Consider the following 15,619-nt stretch of genomic DNA (forward strand, 5'->3'; position numbering starts at 1 on the left):
GTAGAAGGCTCGGAGGATCAAACCACATATATCAAGCAACTCAGCTCGGCGACTTGAGGTAATATCTGTGTGTTCACTACCCGTCATAAGTACGGACATGCTTGAAAAAGTATTGCAACACTCTGTTTAATATTGCATTTCCTTGAAAAGTTAAGCATCACCTGAAAACAACTACATAGGTATGTGCTACCATATCTCAAAATGCTGAAAATATACAAAGGTACAGTCCTCAGCAAACTTGTTCGGAAGGTCGTTAGTATCACAATGGCAAGCAGTTTGATTCGCAATTCTGCCGCTAGATGATGCTAATAAGCATAGGAAAATGAGCATTTTAACTAGTTCTATTAAGTGATCATGGTTAGATACAATGTTCAAGCCGTCGGAAAAGTTATTACGAAGATCGTTAGTACCGTCGTTTGGGGTAAGAATGGGTTAGAAATATTTCACATTCATTGTACAATAACTCTTGCTCCTTTGCATGACAAAGTCCTTTTATCACTGGAATGTGATCTTCGGTAATGCATGTTTACTTACCTTACCGATCAGACTAAGGCCTGAGTGGCCTCTGCTGTACATAGTACCCGTCTGCATTCTACTCGGTCTCTGGCTGTGTGTCTCCAGTTCCGCACTCTGCCTGCGAAGGGTCCGCAGATCATCCTCAACTTGATCAACCCATCCAGCTCGCTGCACACCACATCTTCTTGTACCAGTCGGATGACTCTCGAGAACTATTTTAGTCGGGTTGCTATCCGACATCCAGATGACGTGACCTACCCACCGTAACCTCATGATTTTCGCGCTGTGGACGATGCTTGGTGTTCTCAGCAGCTGATGCAGGTCGGGGTTCATTCGCCTTCTTCAAGTCCCGTATTCCATCCACACTCCGACGTAGATGGCACGCATGACCTTCCGTTCGAAAACTACAAGGGCGCGTTGATCTTCTGCACGTAGGGTCCATGCTTCATGCCCATATAGGACTACCGGTCTAACCAGCGTTTTGTAGAAAGTTAATGTCGTGTGACGGCGAAAATTATTCGATCGCGGAGTACTGCGGAGTTCAAAGTAAACTCGATTTCCTGCCACAATGCATCACTGAATTTCTCTGCTGGTGTCGTTGTCGGCAGTCACCAGTGAGCCCAAGTACACGAATTCTTCAACCGCCTCGATTTCATCACCGTCGATAGAAATTCGGGGTGGCGAGCACGATGATTCCTCCTTTTGCCCATGTACTTTGTCTTCGACACAATAATGACTAATACGATTCGCCGGGCTTTACTCTTTAGTTGGATGTACGTTTCCGCCATCGTCTCAAATTTTCGATCTATAATATCAATATCATCAGCAAAACCAAGCAGCTGAACGGACTTCGTGAAAATCGATCCACCCGTGTTGAACTCCGCTATCCTTATTACACTCCCTAAAGCAATGTTGAACAGCCAGCATGAAAGACCATCACCTTGCCGTAACCCTCTGCGAGATTCGAAGGAACTCGAGAGTGTCCCTGATACTCGAACTACACACATCACTCGACCCATCGCATCGTCGCTTTGATTAATCGTATCAGTTTATCCGGAAATCCGTATTCGTACATAATTTGCCATAGCTGTTCTCGATCGATTGTATCATACGCCGATTTGAAATTGATGAACAAGTGATGTGTGCGCACGTTGTATTCGCGGCATTTCTGCAACACCTGTCGGAAGGCGAACATCTGATTCGTTGTATCGCGTTCACCCATGAATCCAGCCTGATATTGCCGCACGAACTCTCTTGCAATCGCTGATAGACGGCGGCATGAAATTTGAGAGAGTATCTTGTAGGCAGCGCTCAGTAGTGTGATCACGCGGTAGTTCCCGCAATCCAACTTGTCGCCCTTTTTGTAGATGGGACACACGATATACCTTCCATCCATTCCTCCGGTAATACTTCCTCCTCCCAAATCATGTTAATGACCCAGTGTAGTGCTCTCATCAGTGTTTCCCCACCGTATTTTAGTAACTCGCTTAGTAGTTGATCTACTCCAGCGGCTTTGTTGTTTCTCAACCGGCTAACCTCCTCTTCAATTACTTGGAGATTGGAAGCAAGAAGTCTTTCGTCCTGCGCACGTACTCCTAGATCTGTTATCACGCCACCTTCGGTGCTTCCAATGTTGCCATTGAGGTGATCATCGTAATGCTGCCGGCACCTCTCGACCACCTTACCTTCGCTCGTGAGAAGATTCTCGTGATTGTCTCGGCACATATCGGCTTGTGAACTGCGCGAGCGGTTCAGCTTCCCGTAGAACTTCCGTGTGTCCTTGACGCGATACAGCTCTTCCATTCCATCGCTGGCGCTTCTTCATCCGGAAGACTGAGTTCTGCCTGTTCCGCGCCTGTTTGTAACGTGCCTCATTCGATATCGTACGGTGTTGCAACATTCTCGCCCATGCTGTATTCTTCTCGTTTTTCAACTGTTCACATTCGCCGTCATACCAGTCGTTTCTGTGATTCGGAGTCGCGAAGCCTAGTGCTGCAGCCGAGGTACTTCCTATGGCAGATCGGATGTCCCACCAGCCATCTTTAAGTGTAGCTGCGCCAAGCTGCTCTTCCGTTGCGTTGGTAGTGCCACTGCTAGCTATTGCGCGTAGTCTTCTAGGTTACGCAGCTGCTCGATGTTGAGCCGCAGCGTACGACTTCGACGCGTGGTTTATCAAAAATTAAATATGGTGCGTGTACCAATTATGGCACTACCTGAAGAAAGCTATTTATACAAAAATATCGAGGAGACCAACGAATGCTATCAATAAGTTAAAAGACAGCTTAGTTTCCATACTTTACAGGAAAAATATAGAAACTGAGCCAAAACAACTTTTAGTATTGATTACAGCGTGTGCCAATGATAGGAACCCTGTACCAGTTATGGTTCCTTTTTTTAACTTCGAATCCTTTTCGTACTATTTGCATGCATTCCCTATTGGGCTAGCCATAACTGGTACACTATGGCGAAAAAGGGTGTAAGGATGCTGAAATGATAAGGAAAATGATTTATTTATTCCATGATTTGAGGAAAATGTTTAGTTTAAATGAGTGCGACTATCTTTTGTGAACGTGATCTGTTGTTCACAAAATTTTTCTTGTTGATTTACATCGTTAAAGGATGAAAATTAACTATGGCGAGTAATTGGTACTAAAGCCATAATTGGTACACTTACCTTAATTGCTCTAGAAACCTATTTTTTGACAGGAATTGCTGGCAATTAAAAGGATACTATTATAAAATTTTGGATACGATATTCGCGGCTCCACCCCATTACCCCGAACGCCATTACCCCGAACGCCACTACCCCGAATGCCATTACCCCGAATAGGCCACTACCCCGAAAGCCATTACCCCGAATGGGTCATTACCCCGAAAGCCATTTCCCCGAAAGCCATTTCCCCGAAAGCCATTACCCCGAAAGCCACTACCCCGAAAGGGCCATTACCCCGAATCGTTCAGGAGATCACCAAAAAAGTTGTGACCGATTAGAAGTTGATGAAGGTGGTTATAAGTTAGAAAAGGGTAATCAGTAACTAGTGTAGGTATGAATACTCTTCTCCATCCATTTTAAAATATTAAAATGAAACACAAATCAAATAGCTCTTATTTACTTCGTTTTAGATAGCATGACAATGGGAGCACATTGTTTAAGATAGGTTCCGTTTCCCTTAGGTTTCCGTATGTTGTGCTTCATGTAAAAGTAAGGTTCGCGAAAACGAAAGCAGCAAACGCAATGAAATTAAGCAGACAAGTAAAGACAAATTTTTCATATTTTAAACTAGCTGCTCGGAGCAGCCTGCTCTTTTGAACTTATAGCTATGGCTATAAAAACTACAAGTATTTTAAACTGACATTTTCCCTTCTTTTAAAAGTTGGTTGGCGTCAAGCACGATTTTAAACTGGTGGCAAACGATTGTGCTGGTTATCAAACTACACTTCTTTAAATATTTGCCTTCTTTTAAAAATAGGCTGTTCTTTTGAGTTTGCAGTTTCCAACCGTGTAGTATTGCAGAGTTGTCTGGTAGCCAAACTGTTAATTTCTTTATAGAAATGTTTCCTTCTTTTCATCAGAAGCTGTTCTTTCGAGTTTGAGTGTTACGTAGTTTATTTGCAGACGAATAACTAACTCCATAGCGGATTTGTTCTTCTTTGAATAATGGGCAGTTCTTTCAAGTAAAATTTTTCAGAATTGACTTGCGACCAAACTGGCAACTAGATTTCTTTTGATTTTCTTTTGATTTTGATGATCAGTTTCCAAAACATCAAGCCCTAAAATTGTTTTCTGATTTTTTTTTTTCAAGATTGTAGTACTGGACTGAATTTCAGCTATTCAGTTCAGTTCACTTAGCAAGGTAGATCCAGCATCGTTAGACCAAATTAACTATTTTTTTTTCTGGCGACTAAACGGTAGCTTTTCTTTTCATGAAAAGCTGTTTCTTCTAGCAGCACTTATATAGTTTACTGGGAGTGAAAGCTGCTTTACTGTATATGAGATTTTCCCTTCTTCAATTTATAGGCTGTTCTTTCTTGTTATGTCGTTACCGGGTTGATTGGCAACATATCTCTATTAATTCCATATGGTGATTTTCCTTCTTTTAAAGTTGGGCTGTTCTTTCGACTTATATTGTTACAGAGTTGTTTGGTAGCCATGCTGCCCTTTGCAGATTTATGTATAGGGGTCGTGCATAAACTATGTAAGTAGGAGAGGGTCTATCCAAATTCTAAGCTCTATACAAATTTACAAATTTTTGTAAGAACAAATCGTGGACTTCGTGGCCGAGCGGTTAGCGGCGTTAGTCGATTAAGTACCTCACATGCCTTGGAGTGTGGGATCGATTCCCGCTCCGGTCGAGGAAAACTTTTCGTCAAAACAGAAAATACTCCACTGGGTCACTGAGTGTTATACGTGTTGTCCATTGTCTAATGTTAGTAATGTACAGTCTGTACGGCCTCTGGCCGAAGACGGTGTAATTGTCTTCTAAAAGTCTACGATGAGAAGGGGGAGAGGACCGAGGTGACCGAAATTCGCTCTACGTAGTTTATAAATGGTCCCATAGGAGATTTGCCCTTCTTTAATTTATATGCTGTTCTTTCTAGTTATATCCTTGCAGACCTTATTGGCGGCAAACCTATCAATCACATTTTTTCACATTTAAGGAATGTTTTTTTTTAAGTTACACTGTTATAGAGTTTTATTACCAAATCGTCTATTCCTCCTTTAAAGATTTATTCTTTTTCTAACAATAAAATGTTCTTTCCGGGCCTATTTTGCAATTTGTATTATTTGATCTCGCCTAATGATCATTAGACTTATTAGTGATACTTTGGCCAAATGTCTTTTCGGCCTAGTGAGCCAATATCGATAGCAAGTATTTGAAGGACCTTTGCTGACAGCTCTATCTCATACAAGATCATCTCTAATACGTATTATTCCATTATTATGTTTTAAGGTTATTCTTTACAATGATATCTTCTGGTATTAAAGCTGTCAGTAATGTTATTAAATTAATAAAAATATAAAATAGCCATCATCAGAATAACCCATCTAAAATATGCTTTCGGGGTAATGGCGTTCGGGGTAATGGCCCATTCGGGGTAACGGCTTTCGGGGTAATGGCCTATTCGGGGTAATGGCGTTCGGGGTAATGGCATTCGGGGTAATGGAGTAGAACCATATTCGCAATATTTGGTGAGATATTTTAGATAATGTTTTGGCCCAATCTCGCCCATCTGACCTTTCGTCACCCCCAACGACGGTATCATAATTTTTCGCAGTTTGGTTCACAATTCTGCCGCTAAATGCCAGTGAACATTGAAAAGAGGGAATTTTAACTAGTAAAATCTCGCGACTCTGTTGATATAGAAAGCTTGGTTTTTGGACAAAGTGGTTCAGCAGGTCGTTGACATTTTAAACGCAAGCAGTTTGGCTTACATTTCTGCCGCTAGGTGACGCTAGTGACCATGAAAAACTTAATATTTTCTACTCCTTCAATCCTCGATCTTGATGATATAGAAAGTTATTTTGAATCTCATTGGCATCATAATCAGGGAGCATCCATTAAGTACGTCACGCTAAAATTGGGAATTTTTAACCCCTCCTCCCCCCTTCGTACGGGTTTTCCCTATACTTGATACATTGCTTGTCACACTTTCACAAACCCCCCCTCCCCCCTTGGACCGTGACGTACTTAATGGATGGCCCCTAAACAAGTAGTTTGGTTCGCAGTTCTTTCACATCGCGAATCAGTGAATCATTTTAATTGAAGTGGCTAAAGTCTAATTTACTTCATGTTCAAGTGATAAAGCACTTTGCAGAATTACGACAGTGATCATCTTTAAATTCCAGTGATTTGAGTATGACTCATTTCATATTCAAGTGATATAGGACTGATTCACTACATATTCATGTGGATTATGTTTGATTTTCTTAAATTCAAGTGATTCAAGTCTGAGCCATTTTAATTCAAGTTTTGCATGTTTGATTCACTTTTGTTCCAGTGATTCAGGTCTGAGTCACTCTAATCCCAGTGATTCAGGTCTGATTCACATCATGTTCAAATGATTCAGATCTGAGATATTTCAATCCAAGTGATTCAGGTCTGATTCACTTATTAATCAAGTGATTCATTATCAGACCAAGCGAACCAAACTGCTTGTCATTATTATGTCCATGACCTTCCGAACAACTTTGCGAAGACTAGAACTCTCTATCTCATCAGAATCACGAGATTGAATTTGTTAAAAATGTTGTTTTTTCCATGCTCACTAGAGTCACCTAGCGGCAGAATTGCGAACCAAACTGCTTGCCATTGTGATGCCAACGTGGAAGGTCGTAGAACAACTTGACTGATGACTGTACCTTTACATATTATCAGAATTTCGAGATATAGCAGCACAAATTTAGCTGTGTTCAGGTGAAGCTAAACTTTTTCGGGGAGTGATGCAATGTTCAACTTGTTCTATATGGATCATCACCGTTGTTGATTATGTTGCGGGGTTTTTCGTCGGCTTTTTTTGGTAGAAATGATTGAAAATCTAGCATTTTCCGAACGTTTCGACCTACTGCCGTTTCCGGTCATCCGCGGTGGTTCCTTGAATATGTAATTTACATAAAATAATATCAAAAACTTACATTCTATGGGGCAGAACTATATCCATTGTCCATTTGTTTACTTCTGTTTCTATTTTCTGTTCATTCGTCCGGTTTCATATTGATGCTAGTGCTCTGTGTTTTTAGTTTTCAATCAGGTCGTTGTATGCGGACCAGAACCTAAGAGAGTCCCTTTGCAAATTTTTTGCATTGTCGTCCCCTTTGATTTTTATACTTATAAAATGTTTCAGTTATTAGACGAGTGTCTATTCTAGATAATTCATCCAAGATATTAGTTTTATCAAAGTTAAAACAATGACCGCATAGGAAGTAGCGCGCAAGTTTCGAACGGCAAACACGTGCTCCCTGTAACAACCGAGAGTAAACGGAGACAGAAGTCCGTCGTTAACTATAACAGAAGTCCATCATTAGCTATAACAGCAACTAAATTAGGTTTTATCATGATATGGTCTTTTATAAAGATGTTCCTTAGAGTATCAACTAAGGACTGTTCATTAAAGAAAGTGGACACCTGCTTTTTAATAGAAAAAAAATATTTTCGAACAAATTCATAAGTTTATTTTTTATTAATGACAATCAACATACATGTGGCCGAATTCACGTGAGTTTGAACATTTACTTCGCATTTCTGAAGAACGCTCGGACTTTTCTCTTGATACCTCCCATTAGATTCTGCACAACTTTCTCCGTAGCATTTCGTTGAGCCGCAGACCAAATTTTCTTGAAGCAATCAACAGAGCTTGTTTCTCTTCCATATTTCTTGAGATGCCGCTTGAATATTGTCCCGTATCTTTCCGCAGGACGCAGTTAGGGGAAGTTTGGTGGAGTTTGCCATTTTTCAACGAAATCGACTTTTTCCGTCTTGAGCATCTGTAGTGTAGAAGAAGCGTAATATGCGGATGCCAGATCCGGAAAAAACAATGCAGGATTCGTATGTTTTCGATAGATGGGTAGAAGCCGTTTTTTGATGCATTCCTCGCTGTTATTTTCACCGTCAATTGTTCCCGTTGTGAAATATGAAGAACTCCTTGAGCCGCATGAACAATTGGCTTGCCACACCAAAAACTTTTTCCCATTTTTTTCGGTTCTGATGTACCCTACATAATCCGCCACATCTGTCCCCTGCTCAGCGTTGAAAAATTGCGGTCCCAGAAGTGTACTAGTATGCCAATTCTTGAAACGACAAATTTTTTTAACACCATTTGTGCAGAATTAATAGATAGTCGCAAAGCTAATCCGACCTGACGCTCGAAATTTCTCACTTCTTTTTCGTTTTCTTTGAGTGCGTTGCCAAAGTGAACAATGTTTTTACACACTGAGAAAAAAATCACCGATTGAGCTGAAATTTTCACAGATAGTTCTTCTCATCCAAAGGCACGATTCTAGATGGTGTCCCGTGGAATGTTTCGACATTTTTCGACATTTCGACATTTTGTATCACCGCAGGGTGACGAGAGTCGATGACGTCTGCGGTGGCGGCGGCGTTCGCTGCTGCTCTCACGGCAGGATCTCACGGCACTCACTCTCTTGCTGTTGATTGCTGCTGTTCCGTCGGCTCGGGTGAGTGTGTGTACTTCGTGATGATGCTCGAGAATGGTTCCGATGCGATGGTTGGAGTTGGTGGCGCAGCTTAGGATGCTGCTCTCTCTAAAATAAAAACTCTCATTTTTGAGTGACGCCCATGCCGCACAGGGACTGTGTTGGAAACACACATTTTTTCAAATTGCTCGTACGCTCACATTTTTGCAAAATATCAATATTTTTCGGTATTTGAAGGTGGTTTATAAACCCAGTGAGGTTGCCATGTCGAAATTATTGCAAAATACATGCTCATGTGAGCGTACGAGCAATTTAAAAAAAATGTGTGTTTCCAACACAGTCATGTGCGGCATGGATGTTTACTAAAAATGTGCAGGCCGAACACATTTTTGAGAGTTGCCGTTTTTGCGTGCTGCCCTCGTTGGATTAGGAGCGTATGTTTGATTCAATTCGTTTTAGTATGATGTTGGCTACTACTGGCGAGTGAGGTGATCCCATTAGTACGCAGTAATGCCGGCAAGTCGGACCCCAGTCAGGTGTCTCAGGAAGCTGGGAAGGGTGGGCCTGAAAAGGCTGCCCCTTCCCGGAAGGAAGGGAATAGGGGATTGCAACCGTTGTTAGCCCCTTAGCTACCACAAAATATGGTGAACCAAGGGGAGGACCCGCCTTGGACGAAAGTATTGGTGATTTGATGTTTCATTAAGAAGAAGAAGAAGAGCGATAATGTTTTGAAAAATCCCTATCCCTATAACACAGGGGAAGATTTTAAAATGTCTCTATAAAATCTAAAACAAAATCTAATTAAAAACGATTTGATGTACGGTGTTAGACTTTGGACGGACTACATATTCTTGATAAGGTACTTAATTTGTAGTCCGTCCAAAGTCTAACACCGTACATCGAACCGTTTTTAATTAGATTTTCTTTTAGATTTTGTAGAGACATTTTAAAATCTTCCCCTGTGTTATAAGGATAGGGATTTTTCAAAACATCATCGTTCTTCTTCTTATTCTTCTCCATGCTACATCAAATCACCAACAGCGGAGAAGGAAAAACTGCTAGTAGAGGAGGTTAGGGACGTCGAACCAAGAAGGTGTGCCAAGTGCGAGAAAGTCAACGCGCTCATTATCAAGATCGAACAGTCTAAGTGAGATCTGAGAGAAGACGTGCGCAGAATCAGACGTACTCGTTACGGGCGAAATGATCCTAGAGCTTAAGCGCGATAAGAAGCACAAGGGCACCGACTACAAAAGTCTAATGGAAGAGGTCCTTGGCAGAGCAGATGCGACTTTAAAGGTGAAAAACCTAGGCGAGATCACTGGAGCGGAAGAGCTCGTCATGGTTCTGCGGCAACAGTGCGAGGTGCAGGTAACCACCGCAGCCATTCGGCTACGGAAGAGGCCGGTAGGAACACAGGTAGCCTTTGTGCAGCTACCTGTGGCGGACGTAAATCAGTCCGTTAAAGCAGGGAAACTGAGGCTGGGCTGGTCAGTATGCCAACTAACCTTTCATGTGCCACCGGGGATTTGCTTAAGGTGTCTGAAACCAGGACACAAGTCATGGGACTGAAAAGGCCGTGACAGGAGCAAGCAGTGCAGGCGATGCGACGCTGAAGGCCATAAGGGCTGCATGAGTCCACCAATGTGTGGGATTTGTTCCAGGAAATCCGTAAACAACATGCACCCAAATGGTGGTCCAAGGTGCCCGGCCTTCAATAAAGCCGTAATGAATAAGTCACAGTGCAGATAACGCAGCTAAACCTGAACCACTGTGACGCAGTTTTGCCAGGCGGTTGCTGAGTGGGGAACGGATATCACCATCATAGTGGACCCATACCGAGTACCCGCCGGCTACGGCAATTGAGTTACGGATGGGTCCAGAAAAATGGCGGCGATAAGGTTGGCGGGTTGACGGGGTAATACCCCGTCCAGAAGTTAGTGTCCACTACCCATTAGGTCAAAGTAAACGGGGTCTTCTTCTGTAGCTTTTGTGCGCCACCGCAGTTTTAAATCGAGCAGTTCACGCAGATGCTGGACTGTATGATGACGGTGCTGGCAGGGCGAAGGCTGATGGTAATAGCGGGTGACTTTAGTGCCTGGGAATGGGGGAGCCGTTTCACGAACCAGCGGAGTCAGATCGGATCGGTGCGGACTCGATAATTGACGTTACTTTTTACAGTCCTGGCCGAACAAGTAGTTCGAACTGGAGAGTAGATGGTAGCTGCACTCACAGTGACCACCTGGCGGTTCGCTACAGTATCGACTACAACAACAGTAGGAGCCCTCGAAGGTGGAATTCTTCGACGAAGAGGTATTTAGGGTGGCGCTCCGCCGTGAGCAATACCTACTTGGTTTACACGGCGACGAGCAGTGCTCTTGCGTGCGTGCGATGCGATCATGCCTAGGCGAGTCCACCATAGAAATGGGAAACCATCAGCCTACTGGGGGACTCAAGCGATTGTGGATGCGCCACAGAGCAATCTCCAGAGAGTTGGAGGTGATCATCGAGAAGCTTTTTCCGCGCCATGATCCTAGTGTCCTTGGTCGTCTTTCGTACGACAGCTGGGGATTGCCGCTGGTTATCAGGAGCGCGTCACCGATGTGGAACTTACGGTGATAGCGAAGTCTCTCAGTGTCGGAAAGGCCCCAGATCCCGTCGGTCTTATGAACCTGCCCTAAAAGTATCTAATGCAGAGGCTCTCGAGATATTCAGGATAAAGCTGTGCATAAATGCTTGGATAAAGGAGTTTTCCCAGAATTTTAGAAGAGTCCGAGCCAGGTTCTATTGCCAAAAGCGGGGAAACTACCCGGAGGCCCACCGGCATATTGACCAATGCATGATCGACACAGCGGGGAATGTACCTGAAGGTTGCGAGGGTTTCTACGGCTATCACCCACATCATCTTCGAGCTACAGAGGCAGTAGCGCGTGGACTCGGAGAATGGCTAGTGCAGAGGTAGCCAAAGGTTTAGGAGTCGGCTACGTAGGTTATACCGTTGCCCTGTAGACGAAATCAACCCTTACAGCGGTTAAGTTGCCGCGGGAAGAACATTCTAATATCGTTGCTAATATGGCGTCGACTTACTGGATTGGATACGAACTCGCAGTTGTAAAGGGATTCCAGGCAAGGTCGAGGCAGGTGGAGGCCCCTTGTCGGCACGTCCTGCTGTGTGTTGGCTGAAAGGGCCTTACTTACAGGAAGGTCAAATCGCTGTGCACGCGATATCAGTCCTTGTACAGTCGGAAGCAGGCGTGGTGTCGACCTTGCCTACCCACTGAGGACAAAGGGAATGGTAAGGACCACTCGGGAAACCGGATAAGTGCCGACATGCTACATTGGTGGACTCCATAAGCGAGTCATCGATGTTCTTGGCTGCAGGCCACGCAGCTAACCTTGAGGGTGGAATATGCACTAGCCCCTTTCTAAAGCAATGCCCTATTAGAGGTTTCGCAGAAACGAAGGGTTTGGCGACCATGGGAATGTTGTTTAGGGGGTCAAGGAAAGAGTAAGGTACACCGGGGCAAGTTGAAACGGGTGGGGCAAAATGAAACACGAAGTTTTGAAATAGTTTTCAATACAATTTTGAAATTTTTCTTTCGTTGAAAGATTGTTTGAATCAAAAACTATATGCTATGGCATTCAAGCTGTTTACCATCATAAGATAACATCATGTTAACCCGCTGTTTCATCTTGCCCCACCCGTTTCAATTTGCCCCGGTGTACCTTAGTGTCAGGATTTTACTTTCAAGTCTGGGCACCCACGGTTGTGCAGAGGGCCGAAGACGGTTCTTAACTCAACATTACCTAGACAACCTTGTTCATGGGGTCTGTTTAGACAAACAAAAATCGTCAATTTTATCCGACCGATGGAGAATTTGGGAGGCGTAAGCAGCTTCCTGAATTTTCTCGGAAAATCGACGGGTGTCAATAAAGGCTGCTTCAATCTGCTTCAGTTTGGTCACCAGCAACTTCAGACTCGTCGATGTCTTCTCAACGGGCGACCTTTTGGACGGAGCCACCATTCAGGGTACATATCATGTATCAGTAGGTAGGATCCAGAGGCACGTTCTCCTTCATTTGGGAAATTTGTGCCATTCAGGGGTACAAGAATAGTAAAGTGAGAGGAAGAGAGATATACTAAGATATAGTATTCCCAAGTCCATTTGCTTTGGCAGAGAAAAAAAAATGCAACAATGTGCACATCTAACGCCAATAACACATTGTAAAGCTTAGAAAAATCTGGTTTATCATACAACTTAGGTAAAAAATCACTCTGTGGACCGAGTTGTGATGCAACCACTCCAAAAGTTCCGCAAATCATGACAATTTTTTATTCCCCACTCCATCAGATCGATCTAACTAGCATTCTAAAAGTTTACACATTCTTGCACAATGAAGCCGTCTGCCGCTCCAATTGTACATAGAAAACCCGATAAACTCCCTATCATACTACCGCCGTCGTCGATCTGGTTGCCTTGGTTAGAACATTCCACATTGTTACCATGTTTCACATTCCTTTCATCGCTGCGCTAAGAGCTATGTTGTACCCCGTGCTACATATCGACCGGGAGGGGGTCGCACTCACTTGGATACAGCATTCGTTAGGGAATCCTTAGCGGAAATGATTTCTCCGAGTCAGGATGAACGTCACCCTTCATTCGTTCTGACTCTACTGTGCAGTTGAGATTGTTGGTTGAAATATTTGAGATCGTTTATTGGCTTCGCAATTCTATCCGTCGCCGTGGTTGGCATGAAGCCATGTGACTGAAGTGCAGTCTATTAACAAGTAACAGATTTATGAGTTATGTGAAGAATCCCTATTGGAGATTTGTTGGGTGGGATTTTCCACTGATAGATAAGTTAATCAACGGTTGTTTTCTGTCTATTTTCCAGCCAAAATCCTGTTGGTCCACAGTGTTCATGATAGCTGCGACTGTCCATCTAGTGGGTATCACTTTCTACGGAATATTTGCGTCCGGAGAGCTGCAACCGTGGGCAGAACCGACCATCGAGGAGCAGAAGGCATGGGATCCGATGGCCAGTGGGTACGAGAAGGAAACGACATTCAACGATGCCGCCAATGGGTCCGGTGGAGCAGCTATGGCTGCCTCTGGTCCCTACATGGACCCGTCGGCGCAGATTAACGCCACCAAAACTGTGAGCTATGGGGCGGTTTCGCACGTGGCAGGTAATCCGTTCGCCTATCCGAATGTGATCAATGAAGAACCAGTGCAACCGGAAGCAAAAGACTCCTACTTACATGGCAATCCGGACGAACGTTCGTATTGACCTGCGCGGCTTAAGAAAACCGTAACCTTTAGTTGTAATTAGATAGTGTCGTTAGTATTAGGAGTCACCCTTCTGGGTGAGTCGGTGGAAAAAATTCTGGTTTTGCTTTGTTTATTGTGGTTTTAGGTAGAAAACTGTTTCCTTACAAGTTTCTCTCTGGAATGAATTATCTGTGTTAGACAATGGTGTGTGTTGAGAACAACTACGAACTGCAATATGATTCAACTGAACTATTGAGCATCCTGCAGTAAAAGATATACATCACATTAGATTATCTCGGTTTATTATTCAACAAATAACGTGGTATGGATTGAAAGTTACCCTGCTTAAGCAATTACAATTAGATAGTACCAACAAATACTTGAGCAAATGATGGTGTAAGATCAGTATTATTTAAGAAAAAGTTATAGAAATATAATAATTCATTATTCGTCGTATAAAACTAATAGTGACCAAAGAATCACTAACCCAAAATGAAAAATGTAAATATTGCTGTGAAATGATAATAACGAATCATACAATGTAATTAGGGCAGCGCATTTGTTAACCTAAAGCACGAATTAAGCTTAACATAAACAACCTTAGATCAAGAAAAAAAACTTAAAAAATACGAAAAAATCAATACAAACTGTACATTACTCCAACAGACACTAGTTCTAAGAGCGATTGCAAATCGACCTATCTACTATCCACCCCTTCTCAATCAGGTAATCGACTCAACATCCACCACCAAAAACAGAGAAAATAAAGTCATATATTTAGGAATATTGATGTTGGGATGTTAAGTTAACGGCAGACGGGGGAGTACGCTTTCGGTTTTGTAAAATACGCGCATTTCTTTCAACTAAAAGAGTCAATTTACAAACACTGTACACTGTAGAGAACTAATATAGATCCAAAACAAAAGGTAGAAGGAGATGGTACGAAGCTGCTTTCAGAACAGAAGGCGGCTTGTGCTGCACAATTTAGGACAAATAATGAAGTAGTAGTGCTGCGTGGGTGCGCGAGAGATGACATAGAACAAGAGTTTTGTTGAGAATCCTACTCGAGTTGTGCGAGGATGTGTGTGAATGGGGGTATGTTTCAGATGCAGTAGTTTATGGATTTTTGATATTGAGTGAATTTAATTATTTATTAATTATTCCATCTGGTTTTGGAATTGAAAGATCTTCACGACAGCATAATAGTAAAATTTGAGAACGTGTAATTTTCCAAATCGGAAAAAATAATTACTATTGTTTATTATCCAAATTAATCTCAACTAGAGATGCGAATTTTCGCTTATCCAACTTTAGTTCACTTCTCTCTTCTGATACGAGTCGAGGTTGTTGCTGCAAGCGACTTGTGTCGAATGAATGACCTCCATTGCCAGAGCAGTGCGACGCGCCATTCACTTGAGATTATTATTGTTACTGTTCGTTCGTTCAAATTTTTGGTAGAAATGAACAGAATTTTAATTATTATTATCGTAATACAAGACTTGAAGAACTTAAACAAGTGGAGCGGACCTGGTGTGATGGTTAGAAAACTTGACTACAAAATGTGAGACTTCCTTCGGAAGGGAAGTAATGCGTGGGTCCCGAGATGAACTAGCCTAGGGCTAAAAATCTTGTTAATACAGATAAAAAAAAGACTTGAACAAATGGTCAATCGCCTGCTGCT

The 15,619-nt window shown here is 42.8% G+C and overlaps 1 protein-coding gene across 1 annotated transcript in view; it reads left to right on the forward strand.

Annotated features, from left to right (window-relative positions):
- LOC109401721 (vesicular glutamate transporter 1) overlaps positions 1-15,154 on the forward strand; it is a 222,338-nt gene extending 207,184 nt beyond the window's left edge. Inside the window, exon 8 of the mRNA XM_019674313.3 lies at positions 13,562-15,154. Within this exon, the coding sequence (XP_019529858.3) occupies positions 13,562-13,957 (396 nt within the window). The 3' untranslated portion in view covers positions 13,958-15,154. The remainder of the gene's footprint in view (positions 1-13,561) is intronic.
- The last annotated feature ends 465 nt before the right edge of the window (positions 15,155-15,619 follow it).

The sequence above is a fragment of the Aedes albopictus genome, chromosome 2 (assembly GCF_035046485.1).
Source record: "Aedes albopictus strain Foshan chromosome 2, AalbF5, whole genome shotgun sequence".
NCBI classification, from domain to species: Eukaryota; Metazoa; Arthropoda; class Insecta; order Diptera; family Culicidae; genus Aedes; species Aedes albopictus.